The sequence below is a fragment of the Elaeis guineensis genome, chromosome 4 (assembly GCF_000442705.2).
Source record: "Elaeis guineensis isolate ETL-2024a chromosome 4, EG11, whole genome shotgun sequence".
Taxonomy (NCBI): Eukaryota; Viridiplantae; Streptophyta; class Magnoliopsida; order Arecales; family Arecaceae; genus Elaeis; species Elaeis guineensis.
The window spans coordinates 4,871,277-4,897,164 of record NC_025996.2 but is presented as its reverse complement, the minus strand read 5'-3'; the positions used below and the strand labels follow the sequence as shown (position 1 = coordinate 4,897,164).

At 36.6% G+C, this 25,888-nt stretch overlaps 2 protein-coding genes and 1 long non-coding RNA gene across 5 annotated transcripts; 1 reads left to right on the top strand and 2 right to left on the bottom strand.

Annotated features, from left to right (window-relative positions):
- Window positions 1-11,332: 11,332 nt before the first annotated feature.
- On the top strand, window positions 11,333-14,182 carry LOC140856849 (uncharacterized). 3 transcript variants are annotated; one of them, XR_012140450.1, is made up of 4 exons: window positions 11,333-11,484; window positions 12,403-12,546; window positions 12,943-13,965; window positions 14,049-14,182. It is a non-coding gene; the product is annotated as an uncharacterized lncRNA (long non-coding RNA). The 3 variants fall into 3 exon arrangements; XR_012140451.1 differs by having other exon boundaries at window positions 13,463-14,160; XR_012140449.1 differs by having other exon boundaries at window positions 12,943-14,160.
- A 302-nt stretch (window positions 14,183-14,484) lies between these two features.
- Window positions 14,485-17,110, bottom strand: LOC105044199 (uncharacterized). The gene has a single exon (XM_010922013.4). The coding sequence runs from the start codon at window positions 17,061-17,063 to the stop codon at window positions 14,637-14,639; it is 2,427 nt and encodes an 808-aa protein (XP_010920315.2). The 5' UTR covers window positions 17,064-17,110; the 3' UTR covers window positions 14,485-14,636.
- Window positions 17,111-25,291: 8,181 nt separating this feature from the next.
- On the bottom strand, window positions 25,292-25,663 carry LOC140857226 (uncharacterized mitochondrial protein AtMg01250-like). Its single transcript, XM_073255985.1, has one exon. It carries the CDS (start codon window positions 25,661-25,663, stop codon window positions 25,292-25,294), a length of 372 nt encoding a protein of 123 aa, XP_073112086.1.
- Between the last annotated feature and the right edge of the window lie 225 nt (window positions 25,664-25,888).

The following is a 25,888-nucleotide window of genomic DNA, read 5'->3' as shown; positions in this document are numbered from 1 at the left end:
TTTACGATGAAAATATTTTTATCACTATTAATTTAATTAAAATTTTTATAAAAATTAAATTTAAAAATATTAATGATGTAAATAATTTTTGATCATAAATACTAAATTATTTACGATATATTATTTTCATCATAAATAATCTATAATTTTTATATTTTTTAAATTTTTTATTTTTTTAAAATATTGATGATAAAAATATTTTCATCATTAATAATTAACTATTTATAAATAAAATTAATTTTAATCATAAATATAAATTATTTATGATAAAATATTTTCATCATAAATAATCTATAATTTTTAAATTTTTTATTTTTTTGAAATATTGACGATGATAATTTTTTATCATAAATAATCAACTATTTATGATAGAAGAAAGCCATTCATCCTAAATAGTCGATTATTTATGACGTAAATTTTTATCATAAATAATTTATAATTTTTAAATTTTTAAAATTTTTTATTTTTTCAATATATTAGGAACAAAAATTTTTATCATATATAATCGACTATTTGCAACGAAAAGAGCATGTCATTATAAATACTAAATTATTTACGGCCTAAATTTTTTAATCATAAATAATCTATAATTTTTAAACTTTTAAAATTTTTCTTTTTTTAAATATTATTGATGAAATATTTTCATTAGGAGTAATATTATTTTCAATGAAACTATATTTTTCATCATAAATACTAAATTATTTATGATAAAAATATTTTTATTATTAATATTTAAAAATTTAAAATTAAAATAAATAGTATATTATTTATGATAAAAAAATTTATTGTAAATAAATCATATTTACGATAAAAAAATTTTTCCATCACTGATAATGAACTATTGACGATGAAAAATTATTTCATCATTAATATTTTATTATTTATGATAGATTTAATTTTTATAATAAATACTATTATTAATGATAAAAATATTTTTATCATAAATAATTTCATCGTAAAAATACTCTTTTTATGTAGTATAATAATGGGTTTGAATTTTTTTTCTCAATCAAGAAGATTATTTCGGAGCTTGAGGTTAAGATGACAAGTTTATACCTTAAGATTTTAATTTGCTACATACTAATTTCAAGGATGAAATTATTTTTAAAAGAAGAGAATGTAATAATTTGTAAAAAAAAAGGCTCACACGCTCTGCACGTGAGCAGGGGAAAGAAGACTCCCGATAGGAGTCATCTTTCTTCTCCAATTAATTCTGACCAGCAAGAGGAAACATCGGGTAAGGGTTTTGATCTATAAATAGGACTCCTCTATTCATCGTACCCCAAAACACCATCGATCATCAATAAGGATGCTTTAATTTTCTTTGGATTCCATTGGTCGTTTCTCAAGCAAATCACCATCGATTTCTCATCGAAGATAAGGTAAGAATCTCTTCTTCTCCTTCTCGTTTTCTTTTTTGAACCCCATGAAGTTTTTGACAGCCAGATTAAGCTGTCGGTCACCAGATTTCGCTAGGAACAGAGCCTCCTTAATTTTGTTTTCCTTCTTTTTCTTTCTCCGGACTGGCCGCTGTCGCCAAAGATGGCCTTGTTCTTGATCATTAGGGTCAGAACCACCCCAGCTGCAGCCATCGAGGCATGAGAAGGCTGTGGCTGTGGAAGGTGGGTTGGCTTGAGACCCTCCCTTCCCTTGTTTCAACGAAGAAGAAGAGAAGAAAACCAAATAAAGAAAAAGAAAAAAAAAGAGAAGGAAAAGGAAAAGGAAAAGGAAAAGAAAAATAAAAGAGAGAGAGTTTCTCTCTCTCCTCTCTCTATTTTTTCTCTGCTCTCTCTATTTTTTCTCTCCTCTCTCTTTACTAGTTTTCTTTTTTATTTCTCTCTCTAAAATTTTATGAACTAATAGAGGGTCTAGATACTTAGACAAATTCATATCTTAGTTGATCCTAGGAGAGGTTCTGAACTTGTGACTTTAAAAATATTTTCATAAATTTTCTATCCTTAATTGCGCATGGGTTTTAGATTTGTCCGTGATTATGTAAAGATATAACTGATTGTACAAGAGGATGTTGAGTGGAATACCTTGATTTCGAGTTCATAGATTGAGGTAAATTATTATATTTGAATCAATCACGGATAGAGGTAAAGGTTCTTCAACATAAATATCAGTATATATATTTATTTTTGCATGGCATGATTTAGTTTTTCGTGGCTAATATTTATTTATGATTGTTGGCATGATTATTGATATGTTTTGTGTTGTATGTTTGTACAAAATAATAATGATTTTTGAATGGTTTTGATTATAATACCGACTATTAAGACTTTTGAAAAGAACATAATATGAAACAATACTTTATTTTATGATATGATTAAGATTTAATAATTTGATGATCAAGAAAGGAGTGTTAGGACTGGTCATGTTAATTAAGAATAGCCTAGTCACGAGCAAGAATGTAACATCGAGAATAGTCTACCACGGGCAGATATATGATACTGAGAATTATGGGCAGATACATGGTACCGAGAGTAGTCCTACCACAGATAGATATGTAGTGTTTGAGTTTGCTACTGCAGACTGAAGCACAGATATTTTAGTTTGCCATCATAGACTGAAGTGCAGATATTCTGATGTGCCACCGTGGTTATTCTACTTTGCCACCGCGGGCTAAAGCATAGTTATTCTAGTTCACCGTCATAGGCTAAAGTGTGATTTATAGCTTGCTAGTCACAGACTGCAGCATGATCGTGGTGAGTCTGAAATACTAAAGACAATGGTTGATTGATCTAGATCATGTTAATGAGATATGGATGACAAGCTACAAAATCATAATTAAATAAAAATGAGTTTTACCTAATAATATATGTGTGGTATATCACTTTTAAAAAAGATGGATATTCAGTGGTGTATGATGTATGATTATATATATTGATATTAAGTTATACTGGATACGTGACATGAGATTTATGGCCAATATTTTTTTATATTTTCTTTTGATGATGTTCATATGTTATTTTCAATCATACTTTTATATTGGTGCGTGTGATAGGATTCTTACTGGACTATAAAGCTCACCTCCTCCTTTTCTTTTTTTCTTCTTAGAGTTGAAAAATACTCATGATTGACTATAGTTTGGATTCGTGGATGAGTGGATGAATAGATAGAACATCATTGATATCTCATCGAATAATTGAAGGAATTGAATTTGTAATTGTGCATGTCTTGCCAATTATTATGAAATTAGATCATTATTACTTATGGATACAAGGTTGTAATAAATTATAGAGGTTATAATAAATTATAAGGCCTTGCATGATCTCTAAGGTTTCGCTATAGGATTCATGCAGCCATCGCATTCCTGATTCAGACTGTCACACTTTATTGATCATAACCCAAAATTTTGATATCACTTTGATACCACTTTGGATTATGTCATAGTCCCTAGTGACCTTAGACCTATGCTCTGATATCACTTTGGGTTATGATCAATAGAGTGTGACAGTTTGGATTGGGAACACGATGGCCGTATGAATCCTATAGGGAAACCTTAGTGATCGTGCAAGGCCTTATAATTTATTACAACCTCGATATCCATAAGTAATAATGATCTAATTTCATAACAATTGTCAAGATATGCACAATTACAAATTCAATTCCTTCAATTATTCGATGAGATATCAATGATGTTCTATCTATTCATCCGCTCACCTATGAATCCAAATTATTGTCAATCATGAGCATTCTTCAACTCTAAGAAGAAAAAGAGAAAAAAAGAGGATGAGCTTTACAGTCCAGTAAGAATCCTAGCACACTCGCACCAATACAATAGTATAATTATAAATAAAATATGAATAGCATCAAAAGAAAACATATGCCATAAAATCTTATGTCAAGTATCCAGTATAACTCAATATCAATATATATATATAATTATACATCATACAACACTGAGTATCCATCTTTTCTAAAAGTGATATACCATACATGCATCATTAAGTAAAACTTATTTTTACTTAATTATGATTTTATATCTTATCATCCGCATCTCATTAACATGATTCAGATCAATCAATAGTTGTCTTTAGTATTTCGGACTAACTATGGTCACGCTGCAATCTGTGACTGATAAGCTATAAACCACACTTCAACTTGTGATAGCGAAACCAGAATAACCGCGGTTCAGTCCGCGGTGGCAAATCAGAATAACCGCGCTTTAGTCCCCGATGATAAATCAAAATATCCATGCTTCAATCCATGATGGCAAATCAGAATATTCATGTTTCAACCCATGGTAGCAAACTTAAATACCACGTATCTGTCCATAGCAAGACTATTCTCAATGCCATGTATCTGCCTATGATAGGCTATTTTTAGTACCAATGTATCTATCCATGCAGGCTATTCTCGATGTTACATTTCTGCCCATGACTAGACTATTCTCAATTTAACGTGGCCAGTCCTAACACATCTTTCTTGAACATCAAATCATTAAATCTCAATCATATAATAAAATAAAAAATTATTTCATATTATGTTCTTTTCAAAATTCTTAATAGTTGGTATTATAATCCAAACCATTCAAAAACTATCGTTATTTTGTACAGACATATGATACAAAACATATCAATAATCATGCTAGCAATTATAAATAAATATTAGCCATGAGAAACTAAATCATGCAGTACAAAAATAAATATATATACTGATATTCGTATCCAAAAATCATTGCTTCTATCCGAGATTGATTCAAATATAATAATTGATCTCAATCTATAAATTCGAAATCAAGATATTCTACGAAACATTCTCTTGTATAACCAGTTACATCTTTACATAATCACAGACAAACTTAAAACTCATGCGCAGTTAAAAATAAAAAAAATTATGAAAATATGCTTAAAGTTACAAATTCAAGATCTCTTCTAGGATTAACTCAGATCTGGATTTATCTAAGTATCCAGATCCTCTATTGGTTCATGAAATTTTAGAGAGAAAAATAAGAGAGAAAACTGGTAGAGAGAGAAAAGAGAGATGGTAGAGAGAGGAGAGATGAAAAAGAGAGAAGAGAGAGAAACTCTCGCTCTTTTATTTTTTTTTTCTTTTCTTTTTCCTTTTCTTTTCTTTTTTTTTTTTTTTTCTTTCTTTATCTGGGTTTCTTCTCTCCTTCTTCGTTGAAACAGGGGAAGGGAGGGTCTCAAGTCGACCCACCTTCCACGGCCACGGCCGTCTCCGGCAATGCCCCGGCGGCTGTAGCTGGGGTGGTTCTGACCCTGGCGACCAAGAACAAGGCCGTCTTCGGCGACAGCGGCCGGTCCGGCGGAAGAAAAAGAGGGAAAACAAAAACAAGGGAGGCTCGGTTCCTAGTGAAATCCGGCGACCGGCGGCTTAATCCGGCCGTCAAAAAGCTTCGTGGAGTTCGGAAAAGGAAAGAAGAAGGAGAAGAAGAGATCCTTACCTCCTCTCCGGCGAGAAATCGATGGCGATTTGTTGTGGAACGACCCATGGAATCCAAATAAAATAAAAGCATCCTTGTCGACGATTGATGGCGTTTTGGGGTACGATGAATAGAAGAGGAGTCCTATTTATAGATCAAAACCCTTGCCCGATGTTCCCTCTTCCCAGCCGAAATCGGAGAAGAGGAAGAAGACTCCCATCGGGAGTCTTCCTTCCCTGCTCACGTGCGCGTGAGCCCTTTTTTTTTAACGGGTTATTCCTCCTTTTGCCTCCTTAATTTGGACTGGAGAATATAAGTACGGTGTCCTGCATGCCACGGCCACGTGGAGCACCAATAAGCATTGCCGAATCCTTCGTTGTATGAAACTTTGTCTCGTCTTAGCAAAAATACCTATCCAACAAAATGAACGGAGAAACCCGTTGGTTACGCTCCTTCTTTGTAATAATTCTTGTCGAAGATGTGCATTTCACCCTGTGAGAAATGGTCGCTGCAGAGCGGCATCTAAAACCGTCAATGGCGGAGTGGAATATAGACAAAATTATATATCCTCGATCGAAGAAGGCTGGATCATGGTTGTATGTTCCGTATGAAGGAAGGGTTCATTTTCCTTTGCTCAAAACTGCAATTGGATCATCTACAGTACAGATCTCAAAGTGCTCCGAATCCATCATTCTTCCACCGGCATGAATCTCAGAGTATGCAGTGGATAGAGGCCAAAGAGACGAAGATTTCTCCTCAACTGCCTCCACCCGTGCACACTCCGATGCCTTCCTCGATGACACCCTCCGAGGACTGCCGATGAGTCAAATCAATGAGATCGATGATGATACACTCTTCCTATTTTCTCTTCTATCTAACGGTCCTGTGGATTTGGACAACCTCATCAATACCAACGCCAATGTTTTCTCCTCTACCCAAGGGTCTGCAAATGCTCAGGAGGGTCGATGACCCAGAGCTACATTAATTCCATCATCCCTACTTTTGCTCGGCCTCATATCCCAGCTGTTAAGCTTCAATAGCCACCACCTCAGATCCTTTGCCCCCATCCATCACCACTTTATCTTCTCTCTCGTGCATAAGGCCTCCACCCTGGCCTTTCTCCCTCGATCTCCACCACCTAGCGTTAGCCTCCCTTGATCCCCACCTCCTTTGCTGATCATTCGGACCCACATATAAGGATTGGATGTCCCACCGCATAAATCTTAAATTACTCTATCTTTCACCATTCATTTGCCAGTATAAATCTCAAAGCACTCGATCCTCCATTATTCATCCATCTTTTCAAAAAGCTTAATTCCCCATCATCCAATTTTTCCTAATAAGTTAGTGGGAAGAATTTTTTTCTAAAATTTTTGTTATCATGTACCCCGCACATGATGACAATGTGTAACAATTTGTGACGGAGTTAGATAGTTGGATCATGAAAATTAAATTTTGATGATTAATTAATTTTTTCAAAATTTAAATATAAATGTTATTTGTCCAACTTTTTTTTAAAAAAAGAGGATGTCTTGTGATTTTCTCTGAAGACAGATTACATGAAACGTCAGTGTGGTTCTTTTTTTATTCTTTTTTCTCGGCCTTCGCTGTTCAAGTTTGGAGTCCAGACTGCTCAAAGCCCGCGCAGCCCAGGGTGCAACCTAATGCAGTTCAGGAGCATTGATGATACTTGAGGAGTGGCATTACTAAACCCAAATTAATCCAAAAGGTTTGAGGTGACATCACTATCAGCTGCGCCTCTAAGCCAATCTTTAAAAAAATAATTACCTTATCAAAAAAAAAAAAAAAACTATGAAAAGAAAAAGGATAAATTATGTGTCCGGCTCTGAAGCAACGTGTATTTTAAAAAAAAAACTTTGAAGTATACAAATTTAAAATTTAGTCCTTATACTATCTATATTATTTTAGTATTATCTTCAGATGTATTTTTGATAATTTTTCTTACCGAAATTCCAAGATGGCTGAAACCGACGCCGACATGACGTAAGTTTTGCTCAAATATAAGACACGGAGCGTGAATGTAAATCCAGCGAGGTTACGCATATTTATCACCCAATCCCTCTTCTGAAAGCCAACTCATTTTTATTCATTGCAAAATAAGTAAACGATAAAGCTTTCCTATCTCACGAGGGTATCACCGCAGCCTCCCTCCTCCACCGCCATCCTTCCGCCGCTGCGTATTCCCACGCCCTTCTCCTCCCCTCCACCGCCCATCACCGCCGCTGCCACTTCCTCCCCACCCCCCCACCCCCCCCACCCCACTTCCTCCGTCTCCTCCCCTTCTCACCCTCATACCCTTCTCCTGGAGGGGAAATTATTGCATGGACCAAGTCCAGGTGGACCAGGGCAAACGTTTGGGCACATGCACGATGGGTAACGTGCAATCCGGAATTGGTGAAATACAAGGGTCAATGTAGCGTGTTATCCATCCGCGACCATTGGATCCGGTCCAACTAATAATTAGAACTGCTCGAGCCCCTCCGGCAGCCAATCCTCGCTAGCCACGTCACCCTTCTCTCTCACCACGGAAGCTGCGAAGCTGTTCGCAGCGGAACTCGCGGAGGCCCCCGCAGCACAGATAGACGACGGAGTTCTCGGCCTTAGAGTCCAGCCATCTCGGCCATCGACGGCGGTCTGGGGGGGCCCAGCGGCCCCGGTCAGCGTCGTACTTGTCGAACCATGCTTGCGGACCAGGTGGCGTCCGGTAGAGCTCGGCGTAGGCGGGCTCGAGCTCGTAGAAGATGTTGACGACGACGCCGAAGCTCTTCTCCTTGGCCTCTGTTACAGTTCGAAGGAAGCCGGGGTTGGAAGAAGATGGGGGGAGATCTCGGAGTGGGTCATTTGGAGGCGATTTGGGAGCCAGGCCCTCGACTGTGAAGGGCTTGGATTCGAATGAGGACAACATTAAAATAATTTATATGGTATAAAAATTAAATTTTAGTTTTTTTTTGTAGTTGAGGATCTTTTCAAAACACGTGTTAGTTTAAGAACCAGAGATATAATTTATCCAAAGGGAAGAACTTTGCTTTTCCTCACTTTAAGTAGGTCTAATATTGCATTCTTCAAGTGGGTAAATAAAAAAAAAAAAAGAAAGAAGAAGAAAGAAAGATATTAGGAATGCATCTATCCACTAGCTAGACAAGTGGGTCAAAGTGCAATCATAATTTTAGCAATGTTTGCCGCAGGCTCTCATGGCCGAAGATCATTGTGTACACACTTATGACTGATTTTTTGCTTATGCATGTTTTTAGATCTCATGAATGGATGGAGAAATTCATTTATTACTCAAAAAGTTATACTCTAAATATACTAATTCAAACATATTTAAAAATTCAACCATTTGAAAAGGGCATATTATATAACACTAAAGCGGTATACAATTTAATATAACATAGAACAAAATTTGTTAGTTGAGGATCACTTGAATGTAAATACTTAATACTAGTTCTCTTACCAATGGTAGTAAAATTTAATTTTTTATGGGTGGAAAAAAGTAATTAATTAAATTATATCTACATAAAAGAAAAGCATGCATGCTTAAAACAAAGAAAATTAGTTTTAATTTTTTTTTGATCCATACTCACAAGAAATTTTCACTCATTAAAAAAAAAAAATGGCGCACATGCATAGAAAAGGAAAGAAATCAATAACGATAAAAATAATATACAATAAAATGCATGCAAGAAAATTCAGTTATACTAAAATTGAATTCTAGAGCAAGGATATAGAAAATTAATTAACTTATATTTAAACTAAAGAAACCTATGTATGCACAAAAAAAAAAAAAAAGAAAAATTAGTTCTACCTTATTTTGTGGTTTGTAAGAAAGTTCCACTCATAAAAAAAAATCATGCACATACACAAGAAGAGAAGGAATTTTGCACATATTTATGTAAAAAAATTACACGTATAAAAAACTCATATAAGGAAAATCATAATAAAGTTAGATTTTTAGTGATAGAAAATATTAAGTAAAGTCACTATAAAAAATCCATGCACGTGTAAAAAGATAATTAATTTTTGTTTTTAAGTGGTCCATACATACTAAAAATTTCTAGCAAAAAAATTTGCATGCAAACAGAAAAGGGAAAGAAATTTTTCCAATGCTTAGACAAAAAAAAATTGCACACCCATACATATATGCACACAAGAAAATTAGATTTTAGTGGAGAAAAATTAACTAAATTATATTCAAATAAAAGAAATCTGCATGCACATAAAAAAATGAAAATTTTTTTAAGTAGTGAAATTAGGTTCTCAACAATTCTCATGTTACATATTTTTTTCCACACTTGAAGAACTTTGAACTTCAGTTTAGTACTATCACAATCAAAGATAGTAGGTGATTGAAAAAATCTTATCTTTATTTTTTTCAATAATTAAAAGATCGATATGTACTAATTGAAGTGATTGGAAAGATTAATTTGCATTTTCTCCATTATATTAAACAATTTATTCGTTTTGCTATTGCTAATCTTTTCATTAATAGAATATTGAAAATAAAAATAAATAACTATAAATCATATTTTATATAATATATTTTAATTCTATTTTCATGTTTTTATTATTCTTCTACAATATTAAATTATATTTTAATTTTTATTATCTTTTTGCGCGTCTTGCGCGCGTTGCTCTTGTGATATACTAGTATTATTAAGCACATCTACCTAGCACTTTCGTGCAATCCTATAATTCTCCTAACCTCTGTATATATTATATAGAGAACCAAAGATAAATCTACAGCTCTACTTTCTACTTAAAAGTAGCTCTGTAAATAGATTTTATGTACAAGTACTTATCCATTCCAAATATAAGTTAAAAGTAATTATCCATTTTGACTGAAATTATCCTTATAACCTTATATCTTTTGAAATATTACAGTATTATATTATTATAGTACAGTATTTCTTTATAATAAAGTAGTATTACATTATATTAATATAATATTTTTTATAATAATATAATATTATTTTATTATATTATATTAGTATAATATTCTTTTATAATAAGATAGTATTACTTTATCATAATATAATATTTCTTAATTATAGTATTACTTTATAATATTAATACAGTGTTGCTTTATAATAGTGTAGTATAATTTTATAATAGTGCAGTGTTATTTTTATTATAGTGCAGTATTATTTTATAATAGTATTAGTATTACTTTATAATAGTGTAGTATTGCTTGATAATTGTAAGGACAATTGGATCATTTTATCCCATTTGGATAATTACTTTTAAGTTATATTTCAAATAGAAATAATTTTTTACTTGAAACTTAAGTAAGTAGCTACTTTTAAGTTTAAACTTAATTAGACATTTCTCATTAGTTTTTTCTATATTGTACTAGTTTTGAGCTTGCGCATTGTGCGCAGGTTCTAAGTCAGATAATGGATCATTTTATAAAAAATTTATTTATAAATAATCAAATAATATCTATCCAAATTCTTAATGTCCATTCACATTCTCAACTACATATATAATGAGCTTTTATTGCAAAAGAGATATAATATCAGGTTTTAAGAACATCATCTAAGTCACATAAATGGGCTTTAATAATATCATTCTTTAATTCAATGCTTTAAGAAGTGTTAGATAGAAGAGTCTAAATACATGGCATATTATAAGTTGATTTTGAGCCAAATAGCATTCATAAATGATAATGTGCTGCTCACGTAGACAATCTAAATAACTAATCGGCTTTCTCTTAATTTTTGCTTTCATATATATATATATATTAAATTGCATCAATTCATACAGATATTACCAATTTTCTGATGCCACGCGGTGGACTCAATCTTTTGGTGCTACTGAGCGGGTTTGAGCTCAACCATGTACGTTGTAACCAGTGGAAAGGTTTTGATAACCCGATCGGTCTAATCTCCAAAGAGGACCTTTTATGAAACCTTCCTGTTTTCTTTCTCGCGTCTTTTGCTTTTACTTGCGTTACTCACCTGTATTCTCTAACCGAAGGCGAGAACTCAAACCCGGGGTCCGTTCTCGTTCCTCGTTCACTCTGTCGTCGGATCCTGGCTTCGCCCTCAATGCATCACTTCATCCTTCCCAAGGTACTCCCCCCCTCTCTCTCTCTATCCAAAATTCATTGTCGAGGGTTAGAGTTTCAGGGGACCCATTACTCTGACATCAGGCATGCTCAAATATTCTGGTATCTAAAATTTGGGATTCATGTAATCGAGGGATAAAATTTGATGACATTTTTGTTGAGAGATTGGGGTGTAGGTCCGGAAAAGATTGGTGAAAACCTTTAAAAGAATTCCAATGAATCAGGATGATTGGGGAAAAAAAATTGTCGCCGGATTTTAGGTCCGCATAAGCCGAATTTTTAATAGATTTTGAGTCTTTGGGATTAGTTTGTCTGGTTTTGCCTCAATTAAAATGCTCATATTTTACAGCATATGATCTAGTGTGGATGTATCGCATTCATATCATATAATTCTTCCTACTAAAAGTCTAAAACCCTTGGCGCATAGTTTTCCACCAAAGAATTAAGGATGCAAATGGTTTGCGACCTTAGAATGAAAATTGGAACGGCCATATCCTCGGACAGATCAGAATTGTAATGAAATTTGAATACTAGGAAGATCAGATTTTGAGGAATTGAGGCATTCTTATTCTCTTCTGAAATCGGAATGCGAATGGGACTTTCCTCAACCAAACATGCCCTTAGGTTAAACAAATATTCTTCCCTCTCACTCTCTACTCCCCTCCATGTGTGTGTCCTTCTAACAAGGCTAGCACATGAGCTGGAGCTGTTTATTTGTTATATATGCTGCAAAAACTTAATGCCTCGTGTTTGATATTTAACGGCTGCAATGCATCTTGCATCTAGTATTTACTTGTTAAACTGTTCTCATATTTGAATCTTTAATATCATATACTTTTGCTGATCAGTATGATGGAAATTACAGCCATTACCTGCCGACTCTAATCTGTTCACATATTATGATACTACTTTTAAATTACAGCGATTACCTGCCGGTAGAGTGGATCGGGCCCAAACTAGGCCTTCAAAGGTACCACCATAGGTACCTTCACTAGGAGAGCTTGGAGAACCCCTTGGCCAGTGAAGGAGGCGAAGATGAGAGCATAGTCAGTGAGAGCGTGACCAGGTTGTAAAGAAGTCTCTCTTTCCCAATGAAATTTTTCTTCCAAAATTTACACCATACAACAGTAGCAAGAATTTAACATGCTACCTGAAGTTTCTTCTCTGTCTTCTTTGTCCTCAAACTCCCCAAAAGATGACAAAGATGATTTTGGTCAATTGTTACCCCACTTAGACATAGGATTTGGTCATTAAATTCTGCAATTTGGATGTTAAATCAATGTAGTTATTTTGGTGAATTTAAGATTCTCTTATAAAGACAAATGATTTTTTTCTATCTAGATCTACCACCATCAATATTAGCCTTGGAGTGGTCAATGTCTAACATTAATCATATATGATGGGATAATAAGATAGCAAGTTTTTTGATCATCGGTTGCCTTCTTTTATGCTAATTTCTAAGGTGTTCAAGAAATTTGCGACGTGTTTGATTAATGTGAGGAGGTAAGTGCCCTTAAATGCTTCTTTCTTCTCTATAAAGGCATTATTATCTTATAAATAGTTATGTCTTATGAAATCTGATTATTGTAATGACAATGCCCTTATAATTTTTATAGTAGAATTTATTATTGTAGAATGAATAAAACCTTTATTTTTGAAACTAATATTTTAAGTGAGTTATGATTCTATCTCTATAACAGTTGATAGTTGGTTGTGATTATGTTGGATCATTGATTGCATGCGCATGAATCTGATCATCAGCCTCGTGAGATTGATGCCCGGTCATGAGGCATGAGCAGACGCAAGATCCACTTTCAGAAAAAAAAAAAGCAGGACACAAGGTCACTGCCTAGTGGCGGGGTAGATAAACTAATTAGATTTTTGTACATATATATCCTTCAATAATATGCCTTTTAGCTTATTTATATTAATTTGAAAAGTTATTATTTATGTATTGCTCTATTTGACTTATCTTGAAACAGGCTCATCATGACGTTCTCTATCCTGTCACTAAAGACATTCATAAAAATCTTGCACCAGCCTATCCATTTTCTGCAGCGGCAAAAGTTCAAGGACATTCATCGGAAGGGAAAAATTTATGACTTAGCTGCTTCATATAAATTTGCTAACAGATGCATATTGTCGTCTTCTTTTTCCCATTTTTTTGATTGATAAGAAATATAAAATGTTAGTAGATAAAGTTCTGTTATAAAAAACCCAGATTTTATATAGAATACCGCTGCAGGGTGTGAGTCGTGTGGGGCGAGAGCCTATCACCACCATTGTTTTGCATAGGACCTGAACTGGTGATTTGTCAACTCCATTATATACCAGCAATAAATCCATGGGTTGCACTAATTTTCTCTTGCCATATGGTAAGAGAATTGTTCATACACATGAAGGGGGAGCAACGTAGCATTCCTCACTCGGTATTTTTATCTTATATCAATTGATATTAGCATGGCTTTAAGAGGTTTTAATGGAGGTAATTTCTAGCTCTTAGTCTTACATAAAATATTATTTTTGCCAGTTAACTGCTAACCACCACTCTAGTTCTTGATGCGGCAGATTTGAACACAGCCGCTGAACACTTTTCACTGCAACGAACTTTCTTTACACTTCTCGATGACATTCATCATCCACAACAAATGCCTCCATTTGACGGTTTTAACTGACCTAGTAGTCCTTTTTTTTTTTTTTTTTTTTTTTTTTTTTGTCCTTTTCTCCTTTGGAGAGAAACTATATATTATATGAGTAAATTAAGCTCTGGTTTTAGGTCAACATATAATAAAAAAGTATTTATCGCATGTATGTTGTCTACCCTTTTGATTTACTTCTGCAGAATTTTGGATTAAGGTCAGAGTTGTTTCTTATTTTCTGTAAAGCTTGCATCGCGTTGTGGTTTAGTATTTGATCTCTGAAGGACCAGCAACAATCTTCCTGTATAAGTAGTAGGTTACGAACATAAGGATGCAAGATTCATATAAAACATACCAAATTTCTCATGGGAAAAGATGCAAGATTCATATAAAACATGCCAAATTTCTCATGGGAAATGAACATGCCAATCTACGTGGAACAAATCTTCCATCTTTACGTTACATAAAATAAAAATGAAAATTAAAAAGAAAAGGAAGAAGAGAGAGTCTGCAGTCCTTACATGCTCCTCACTAATATCCTAGAGAACCAATCATATATATCATCAATGTGTTGGAAATAGGCAAGCCTCAAGGATCTCTTAAAGAATAAAATACCAAAGAACCCCCAAAATCCCACCACAAATCCTGGTCCCATGCTAAGATACAACCATAATTTTTCATCACCATCATTTGGTGTTGACAATTGAACATCAAATGCTTGGTCATTCGAACAATTTTTGATTAGTGGAAATCCACAAAGTTCATCATTGCCGCTATAGATTGATGGATCATCAAGTGTTTGTAGTTGATTGCCAGATGGTATCCGTCCCGACAAGTGGTTGTTTGATAGGTTCAAGAAATCCAAGAATGTTAGAGAAGAGATGCTTTGAGGAATTGTACCTGATAAGTGATTCCTGGACAAGTCAAGAACTTCAAGATTTTTCAAGTTACCGATCAACTTTGGAATGCTTCCATCCAAAAGATTCCTGGAGAGATTTAAAAAAACTAGCCCAGAAAGATTTGTTAGCTCTGTAGGGATCTCATGAGAGAGATAATTGCCTGAAAGGTCGATTCCCACCATTAGTGAAAGCGTCTGTTGAAAAACAGCCTCTCTTCCTTTCCAGATTACGGAAACGCTCTCACTGTAGTAAAATGAGTCATCCTGGCCAGAAGCTCTACAGTTGTAATAACTGGCTCCACGACGAGAACAAGGTACGCTATCGCGTTTTAAGGCATTGTAGGAAATGTAGCCCATTTTTTTCCAATTTTCTTGAGCGCCATCCACCATCGCAATAAGATTGCCCAAACCCTGTGGGATACTTCCTGAGATATTATTGTGTGCAAGGTCCAAGAGCTGAAGCGAAGATAGACGTGACAGTTGGGGAGGAATGCTACCATTTAACATATTCGAACTTAGACGGAGGATCGTCAATGATGAAAGCCTCTCTCCTATCCAACTTGGAATATTTCCATGAATTTTGTTCTCCCCGAGGTCTAAAACGACCAACCGCGTGCAGTTCTTCAATGAAGAAGGTATTTCTCCAATCAAACTGTTATTGTTCAAGTGCAGTGATTGGAGCAAAGACAAGGAACCTATTGATCTCGAAATCAATCCAGAAAAATTGTTGTTTGCCAAATTCAAGGAAATAAGTGATGCAAGTCCCATTATTATATGAGGAATTGGTCCAGAGAGGTCATTTCTGCTTAAATCCAACACTCCAAGACTTCTCAACTTACCAAGCTCGGTTGGTATTGGACCTTTGAGTTTGTTTGCTGAGAGATCAAGAGAAGTAAGCTGGGCAGCATCACCTAACTCTGAAGGAATCGACCCTGATAACTGATTACTACTCAAATTGAGCTTGTATAAGAGACTCAAATACCCCAGTTGAGGTGGAATTGTTCCAGACAAAAAGTTGGAAGCTAAGCTCAGGTCTTGCAAGTTGGTCATGTTCCCGAATGCTGCTGGAATGTCACCAGTGATGTTGTTGCCATCCACGTGCAAGTAAGTGAGATTCTTGCATTCCCCCCAGTCTGGAGACAACGTGCCCATCAACTGATTGCCGGTGAGATCCAAGTAGGTTAGTGCAGGATGAATGCTGAAAGATTTTGATATATCTCCACTAAAGTGGTTCCACTCCAACTCAAGTCGGACTAGTTCCGAGCAGCCATGCAAGCAAGCTGGCAGCTCACCCTCCAATTGGTTGTAGCTGAGGTCAAGTCTAGCCAGTGCCGTTATGTTTCCGATCTCTGTTGGGATTGTGCCATTCAAGTTGTTGGTGTGGAGGGCCAGGGAAGTCAGCTGTGTGAGGTTTCCTATTGTCCAGGGGATTGGACCGGTGAGAATATTTTCTGATAGATCCAATTGTTGCAAGTCGGCCAATCTTCCAATCTCTGGAGGGATTGGACCACTAAGTGAATTTAGTGATAGATCCAATTGCTTCAAGTCGGCCAGCCTCCCAATCTCTGGAGGGATTGGACCTGATAGGTTGTTGGAGGAGAGGAACAGGATTTGGATCTTTGTAGCCGATCCAATTTCCGGGGGAATGGAATATCCAAAGTCATTGAAGCTGAGGTCTAATGACGTGAGCTTGGAGAGAGCAGAGACGTTTGAAGGAATGGGGCCACAGAGGAGGTTGCTATTGAGGTTGAGCTTGGTGAGGCTGGGCAGAGAAGCAAAGTCTAATTCATCGAGGGTGCCGTTGAGGTTGGCATTGGGTAAGCTCAGCTGCACGATGCTGCCTACTGAGTTGCAGCGGACACCAAACCATCCGCATGGGGTGGTAGAGTTGGCAAGGGACCATGAGCTCAGAGCATCTGGCTGAGACAAGCTAGACTTCCATTTGAGAAGAGCTTGTGCTTCGCTCTGTGCTCCGGCTTCCAAAAAGGAGAGGGAGATGAATAAAAGGAGAGGGAAGGGAAAAGGTTGGATTGGGATTGTCTTCATGACTAAAATGGAGGATTTCAGAGACTTGGGTTTTGGTTTTGTTACCTTGTTTTGGCGGCCAACTTATAGATATAACGTATGAGGGAGCGGAAGGGAGGAAACGAAGGGAGTCCAAAGGAAGCTTGATTGAAGGGTGTGAAAAGTTTCGGGTGTAGCTTTGACCAGTTCTTGGTGGTTGAGGGCAGAGGCAAGAAGGTTCCTTGTAGTGCTTGACCAGGGGACCTGATAAAAAATTGCGTTATGAGTCGACAGCTCACCCACTCGCCAGAATTGAAGATTGCTTCCAACCATCACGCGGAAATATATTAGCAGCGGTAGAGGTTCTCATATTTAATAACATTGCCAACAAGTGCAGCTAATACCTTAAAATAAATCTATAATCAGAATACTCTCCGAATAATCTCTCCAAGTCTATGACAAAAGGGACATCATATTTTCTGCTAAACCTCAACTTATTTATCCAACTTTTATCTTTTCTACAAAAATAACAATTAAAAGCATGATTTACTAGAAAAAGTAAAAGAAATAAAAACATTTGATATCTCTTACGACTGGATTTTAATCATTCAAAATTTTATACAATACATCAGGAATATAAAATATAGACCAGTTCTAATTTCAGCATCACAGCTTCAACTAAAGCTACTATTTCCATCCTCTGGAGTCTTATAGATGCTATTTGTATTGCATCCTGTATGCTGGTTGTTGGGCTTCTTAAAACTTAAGATATGTGCTATTGTACAAATTTTTATTTTTAACATCAATTTTATACGGTGTGAAGGAACATGTTCAGATTGTCAGAATAATACCTTTTTATCATTATTTTCATTCTTTAGCCTCCATGGCATTAAACTTCCTTGTTGATGGGATTTAAATGAACATTGGACACCATCTTCTAGTTATGATAATATTCTTTGGAACAGAATAGTAGAGGTGTAGATTATGGAGCCCATGATTCTTAGGGGTTTGCTAGAATATTGTGAGCCAAGGAAGTCAGTCCTTGTAATGAGAATTCGTATACACAGTAGAAGGAAGTCCTTGTGGAACTCTTGAGTCAATGTAAAAAATGTAAAATAATGGATGGAGTGAGGAAAATTCTCCAATGAAGACTCTACTGATGATCTTTTATGTTCACATGGACCGTTGGTGGAGGGAAACTTTGACTAACACTTTATGGTCTATCTACTGAGTAAAGTGTGCAAGCTGCAATTAAAGAAAGCCACTTTTCCCTTTACCAAAAAAAAGGGGATCAAATCCCATGGGATTCTTCATGCCTGATGCTCCTGCCCTCATGATCCTTATGTTCACACCAGCTTCCAGTGTTATTGGTAAGCACACTCTTATCGAGTATAAACTATAAAGCGGGTGGGCCAACATCCTTATTTATCTGATGATTAAAAACTTTGTATCTTGGATTGAGTCTGGTCAAGTCAAGTAGAGGTGTGAGTCAGATCCAATTGGATGGATAAGAGGGATATCTTCTGTCATTATTTTCATTGTTTAGCATCCATGGCATTAAACTTCTCTTTTCTTTTTTGATGGGGATTTAAATGAACTTGGACCGTATCTTCCAGACTATGGAGCCCATGACTCTTAGGATTCATTTGATTTGTTGGAAGAACTTTTCTTTTCATAAAATAATTTTATAAAAAATTATTTTTTAAAAATAAGATTTGACATGTTTGGTTGATTATGGAAAAATGACTTATTGCAAAGTAGCTTATATTTAGTTGAGCACCTATTTTTCTGAAAAAATTGTATAAAATATCTAGTGTATCATTAATAGATATAAGACTATATCTTTTTTGCTCCTAAATTTTATATAAATAATAATATTATATTAATATTAATATATTTTTAATATATTATAATATAACATTAGATCATAATAATTTATTATATTAATATAATAATAATATTTTAATATTTTAATATAATAAATTTATTCATATATAATATTTAAATATAATATTATATTAATATTTATATTCAATATTAATATCACTATTCAATATTTCATTCTAATCATCTACATCAATTTTGTAAAATCTTAACCATAGATGCTAAAAGAATATTTTTTAAAAGAAAAAAGCATCATCAGTTTTCATCCCATCGAAAGTTCCCAAACTTACCTTCCCTCTAGATTTTCACTTCCCATAAAATGTTGGAAGTGTCTTCCAATGAAAAGAAATTTTTTATTTTTTCTCTTAAAACTTCAATCAAATAAGAGATCCTTTTTCTATTTTTTAAGAATTACCTCTTTTTTTCTTCACTTTTCATGAACCAAACGAGTCCTCTGGGTTTGCAAAAATATTGTGAGCCAAGGAAGTCGATTTCATACACACGGTAGAAGGAAGTCCTTGCAGAACCTTAAGTCAATGTAAAATGTAGAATAAGTGATAGACTAGAGAAAATTTTCCAATCGAGACTTGCTGACTGATCTTTTTTGTTCACATGGAACATTGACTAAGACCTTGTGGTCCATCTACTAACTAAAGTGTGCAAGCTGCAATCAAAGAAAGCCACTTTTACATTTATCAAAAAAACAATAAAGAAAGCCACTAATTTGTCTTAGCATGTCAAATCTCATGGGATTCTCCATGCCTATGCACCTGCCCTCATGATGGCAACAAAGCAGAAATAATATAAGTCGACCAATATTTATATATATCCCATGACTAAAAACTTGATATCCATATTTGCTTCTTATCTATCTCGAATCAAGTCAGGTGAGATCAAATAGAGATATGAGTTGGATTGGATCGAATAAATAAGAGAAGTTGGATTGGATCTCTTTGATCCCAAATAGGGATGGCTATGAATCGGGTACAAATTACATCGATCAATATCCATATCCATCTCACAACTAAAAACTCCATCCCCATACTTATCCCCTCCCCATCTTGGGTCAAGTCGGTTCAGGTCAAGTAGAGGTGTAAGTCGGATCAGATTGGATAGATAAGAGAGGAATTGGGTTGAACTAGATCAAGTCAGATAAGAAAACTCATCATATAAATATTATAAAATAATTTTAATTTTAAAAAGTAGATTTAGATTAAGGTTATATCGAGTCAGATTCAGAGCATGACATATCATTATTCATATCCGAGCTAAATCCACTTTGAATATTTCTTCTAGAACTTATACCCATCCTGGATTCAAATCGGATAGGATAAAATTTGCCCAACTTAGTTCGGGTTAGGTTAAGTATCTGATGGGTCGACCAAAATTGCTATCCCTACTGTCAAAAGTGTAGTAAAAAAGGGAAGTAAAAGAAAATAGGGGTCCCCACACTTTCATTATACAACATCAAAGTCCAAAGTCTAGAATCCGTTTCAATATTTGGAAATGGTATATGTAGAGGAGAAAATTTAAAATTTAAAAATCATTATAGCTAGCTGCTATAAATTAGTGAAAAATATAAAAATATTGTTATTATTATCCATTTATATATGTGCATAAGATAAGAAACATTGAAGGCAACATAATCTATATGACATACAATTCTCTCCTCAGTGCACCCGCCACCACCTTAGACAAGTATTAAGGGAATTTATTTCCTTTGCAATGAACCGATTTAGAGGTACTAGGTACTCATGTTATGGGAACTTGTAATATGATGCATGTAATAATTCGTCCACAGTTAAGACAAAATGTTATTTGCATTGAGAAATTTGAAAGCATAAAACAGGTTAGAAATTCAGAGTCAACTATGTTAGATGGTCAATCCGAAACCAACAAATCTACCGGAAATGAGGTCCATTCCTGGCTCAAATAAGGCTCCAATTTAAGAAACTTTGTGGTTCTGCAGATCAAACAAAACACAGATATGTAAAGAAGCAATTTCCCAATCCGAAACAGATGAAATATACCAAAATGGAAGCTAAATGTCTAAACTATTTACTAGTGCATGCTTTTTTCTATCCTGGTTGATATTTAGCGAGCATCAGTAGGTAAGAGCCGAGAAAATATTTTTTGCTATAGTGAAGGGTAGATCAGTCAAACCCATATCATGTCCGAATGGTCGCTTGTGTTCTTGCCAAGCCACGATGTGCCATTCTGCATCACCCACCTTTCCTTCTGTTTCTTGTGAGCCTTGGCCACCAATGCATTGATCCTCACCTTAAACTCTTCACATTCTCTCTGCACCATTTCAAGTTCAATACACCCAACAGCGTAGATCATGACTGCTAAATGACATCAATCAGAACAACCAGATGAAATGAATCTACCGTACATTAATTCATGTCCCTCCTCTCCTTCACAAAGCTTGGCCGCATCTTGTCTTTCAAATAGTTCATCTTATCCGAGAAATAGAATTCCGGAGCTCACAGCTCAATGATCGGTGTCTCCTTGAGAGGGTCGATGATACCTACAAAGATGTTGAAGGTGGTCAGGGAGTTGGGCTGGTGTCACGCTCGAAACGCGTCGAGAGGCGGTCAGGGTGGGTCTCGCGCACGGTTGATGGGGAACCACTTGCGAAACTTGTCGAGGATCCAGGAGAGGGCGAACCAGATCTCGCAAATGACTGATGTGAGCCAAAGGGCGTAGGGCGATATTTGCAAGGGTGGTGAGGCGGAAGCGGAAGCGGAAGCAGAAGCAGAAGAAGAAGATATAAGGCAGAGAATGATCACAATGCAAAAAATTAATATCTAACTTAGAGAAGCTTAAATTAGATAAACATTTAGAGATGAGGATTTTGATTATATCCTTGTATAACATGCGTTGTCCGAAAACATTTGAATTTGCCCCTAAAATGGAAATGATGTCCATGATTTGCCTCATTGAATTTACCCCTAAAGTCGAAATAACCAAGATCAATCAATAGAATAGGAAATAATGGGTGATAATGTCAAACTAACGTCATCATGTTTATCTACTTTTTGAAAGGATGGTATCCTTATTTATTGAAGCCATCAAGATCAATATTTATATAGTAAAAAACAATTGTGGCAAAATTTAATTCAAAATATTGATTTGTTGGTGTGAACAACGAATCATAGAATAACTGTGATTTACCTGGCAAGAGGCAGGGCCTGCTCATAAAGGGAAGAAATTTAGGTTGTCACCACCAACATCTACAACTATTCTATGAAGGAAGATTACAAGAGGCATGGTTTGGATTCGAATTTTGGCACCTCTTATTTCATTATTTCCTATCTGAAGCATGCAAATATATATATATATATATAAAGTGGGAGATTCCAACATTCTGTCTTCAACGCATTGTCTCTCATGATGTCACACCGAAACGCAGTGTGGCATTTCAGGCATGGTTGTTGGGCAATTTGACACTAAAACAGATTGTTCCATGTTTTATATAGATCATCTAGCGATCAAAGCTACTATAAGAACACGTCATATAGCTGCTTGGATCACATGTGATCAAATTTCTTGGAACACATATTTCTTAGAATTTATGAGTTTTATGAAAATTACATTTAGTCAGTGTGCTAATTACCTCGGTAAAACCACTAATTAAAAACATGAGCTCTCCAGCATCTATTAGTGGTCAGTTTGGTATTACGATAATCGAAGGTAGTAGGTGAACAGAAAAATCCCATCTCTATTTTTGTCATAATTAAAATGTCAATATGTAGTGATTGAAGCGGTTGAGAAGATTAATTTTGCATTTTCTCCACTAAATTAAATAATTTATCCTTTTCATTGTTGCTAATCTTTTATTATAGAATATTGAAGGTAAAAATGAATAATTATGAAACATATTTTATTTATAATATATATTTTTATTCTATTTAAAGTTTTTTATTCTTCTATTATATAAAAATATATTTTAATTTTTATTATCTTCCTGAGCACCCCGCGTGCATTGTTCTTGTGATATATTAATATTATTAAGCCCATCTGCCCAGCGCTTTCATGCAAACCTGCACTTCCTCTAACCTCTTTATATAGGAATTATTGCGTGGACCAGGTCGAATCTGAGAGCATGTGCACGGTGAATAACGCACAATCTAGAACTGGTGAAACGCAAGGGGTAATGTGGCGTGTTATCCACCGTGGGATTTGGCGTGGTCCATTGGACCTGGTCTTACAATTTTATATTATACTGCATCAGTTCACACTCATTGTGCCAATTTTCTCATGCCACGTGGCAGAGGTAATCCTTTGGTGCTACCAACCGGCTTTGAGCTTGGAAGTTGTGACCAGTGGAAAGATTACTTAGACCCGGCCAGTCCAATCTCCAAATGGGACCTCTAAAGAAACCTTTTTGTTTTCTTTCTCGCCTCTCTAGCTCTTCCTTTCATCACCCCTCTGTTCTCTAACCAAAGCCAAGAACTCAAACCCGGGTTCCATTCTCATCCCTCATTTTTTTTGTATAAGCGGATGGTTACACCATTCTGGTGCCAGAACAGCCCATAAGATCTAGATACGAAAGATCTCGCAAGACTGGCGAGCGAACATCACCCAACCTCCAAATCCAGTCTCCTGAGTGCTTCGCCACGAATACAGCAACCCAATCTATCACAATATTCGTCTTTGATAGACATACCAGGTCAGCGATACAGTAGAATGACGAAGAGAAGTCTGGATGTCACGAATGAGCGGGTGAGCCTCCAGTTGCTTCGTGCCATCTCGGATCCAGCTGATGACAGTGGTAGAATCGTCCTCAATGAAGATTCTCTCTGCTCGAAGATGCTATCTGGCATAGGTGATGCCTGCCTAGGCGGCATGAAGCTCCACTCCCGACGCTGAATGCTCAAAAAGGTGAAAATCTTCAGCAGCCAACAGCCTAGCATCAGGGTCGCAGATGATAAAACTCGCACCATCCCTACCATCCCTGATGCTGCCATCAAAATTCATCTTGACAAATCCCGAGGGAGGAGGCTCCCAGAAAATAAATAATATCCTTTGGATCACTGGCGAAGCAGTAGGGGAGCCCTAGGGGTCGGGGGTGTTAGGGGACTGGGTAATAGCATCAATCTGACAGTACTCCACAGCCAGGCAAATAGCTCTCACCAAGACTCGATGAGCAGGAGTCGCCTCACTCTCAAAGACCAGGCTATTTCTAGTGAGCCAGATTTGATAAACGATATAAACCATCCTACCTCCTTCGATGGCTGCCCTCTCAGTCACACTCTAACGAATTATGCCCAGGAAAGACCCCAGCTAAGAGCCACTGCTCATCTCCCAGGAATAGTCACCCACCTATCTTCAGATAAACCTCGCCCTCGGACAATGCAAGATGGAGTGCTTAGCCTACTCCTCCAGCCCACACATCGAACATGAGGCCTGAATCTCCATGCCCCTATCTTTGAGAAGCATCCGTATCGGAAATCGATCCCAAGCAAGTTTCCAAAAGAAGAGCCTCACCCTGAGGTGGGCGGCCACTTTTCAAATCTAGGCAGCCTCAATTCTCCTGGCCATGTCGGTCTGCATATCTGAAAAATATCCCTCGACGAAATCCTCGGGCAGCAGGAGCAGTCCTACACACTCACGTCCTGACTGGGATGCACAAGAATCGGAGTGGCAAAGATGCGATCTACAAACGAGCCACCAAAAAGACAAGTGATCTCCTGGGCTCTTCAGCTCCTACCATCTGCAGTGATCAGATCGCAGACCCACATGTGGTCGTCCTCCTCACTACTGATAAAGATCGGCCAACTAGAGAGAGGAAGGCTCGAGATCCAGACATCTTGGGTCACATCCATCAATCATCCATCTCCAATCAGCCATCCAACCTGTGCCATAATATCAAGTCCACAAGCACAGATCTCCCTCCAGATGAAGGAACAGCTATGAGCAGTCTGGATCGAGGACCCCTGGCAGTCAGACTGAATAAGAAATCAGACAGTATGTCTGACAATCAAGGCCTCCCTCTTAGTCAACAGGGATTAAATCCTAAAACCACCATCTCTCACAGACTGGCACATCCCAAGATAACAGGTGGATCGGATGACGATCGTGCTTGAATTCCCACAAAAAGTTTCAAAACTGCTGCTCCAATCTTCTGAGGCAAGAACACGGCATGATCGTATTAGCTAAGAGATACACTGGGATGGAGCTCAACACCGACCTCACTAGAGTCGTCCTGCCTATCAAGGAAAGGGTGCTAGCTTGCCACCCTCAAGATGCTCCTCGACTCGCTACTCCATGGGTCTACACTCAGCCCTACGAAGGTACCGACCCATGATCGGAACCCCAAAATAAGTAAAAGTCTCAGTCTGCTCCTGAATTTTGAACCTTTCCTGAATCACCTGCTTCACCTAGGGCTTCGTCCTAGGGTTGACGGTGATAGCTGACTTCTGGAGGTTCACCATCTGACCAGATGCCTGGCAATATGCCTCAACAATAGCAGCAAAATATTCTGCATTCTGAATCGAGGCCCAATCAATGAGAAGGTAGTCATCTGTAAAGAGGAGATGCGAGAGCGACTGGGCATTAGGGGCAGACCAGTAGGGCTCCGGCACCAGCCCCTGAGTCGCAGCCCTTAATGCCCATGACAGAGCATCAACACACAAAATGAACAAATAATGGGAGAGAGAATAATCTTGGTGCAGTCCAACAGAAAAGAGGAAGAACTCCATTGGGGTGCCATTAATCAAAATGGCAAAACTCAAGGCCTCCACGCAGTCCATAATCCAGACTATCTATCTCTCCTAAAATTCAGGCGTCGTCCCTCATTCACTCTGCCGTCAGATACTGCCTTTGCCCTCAATCCATCTCTTCATCCTTCCCAAGCCACTCTCGCTCTCACCCTCTCCCTCTCTCTCTAAAATTCATAGTCAAAGGTTAGGGCTTCAGGGGACCATAACTATGACATTTCATATGCAGTTGGACATTTGCATGCATGAATGGATGTA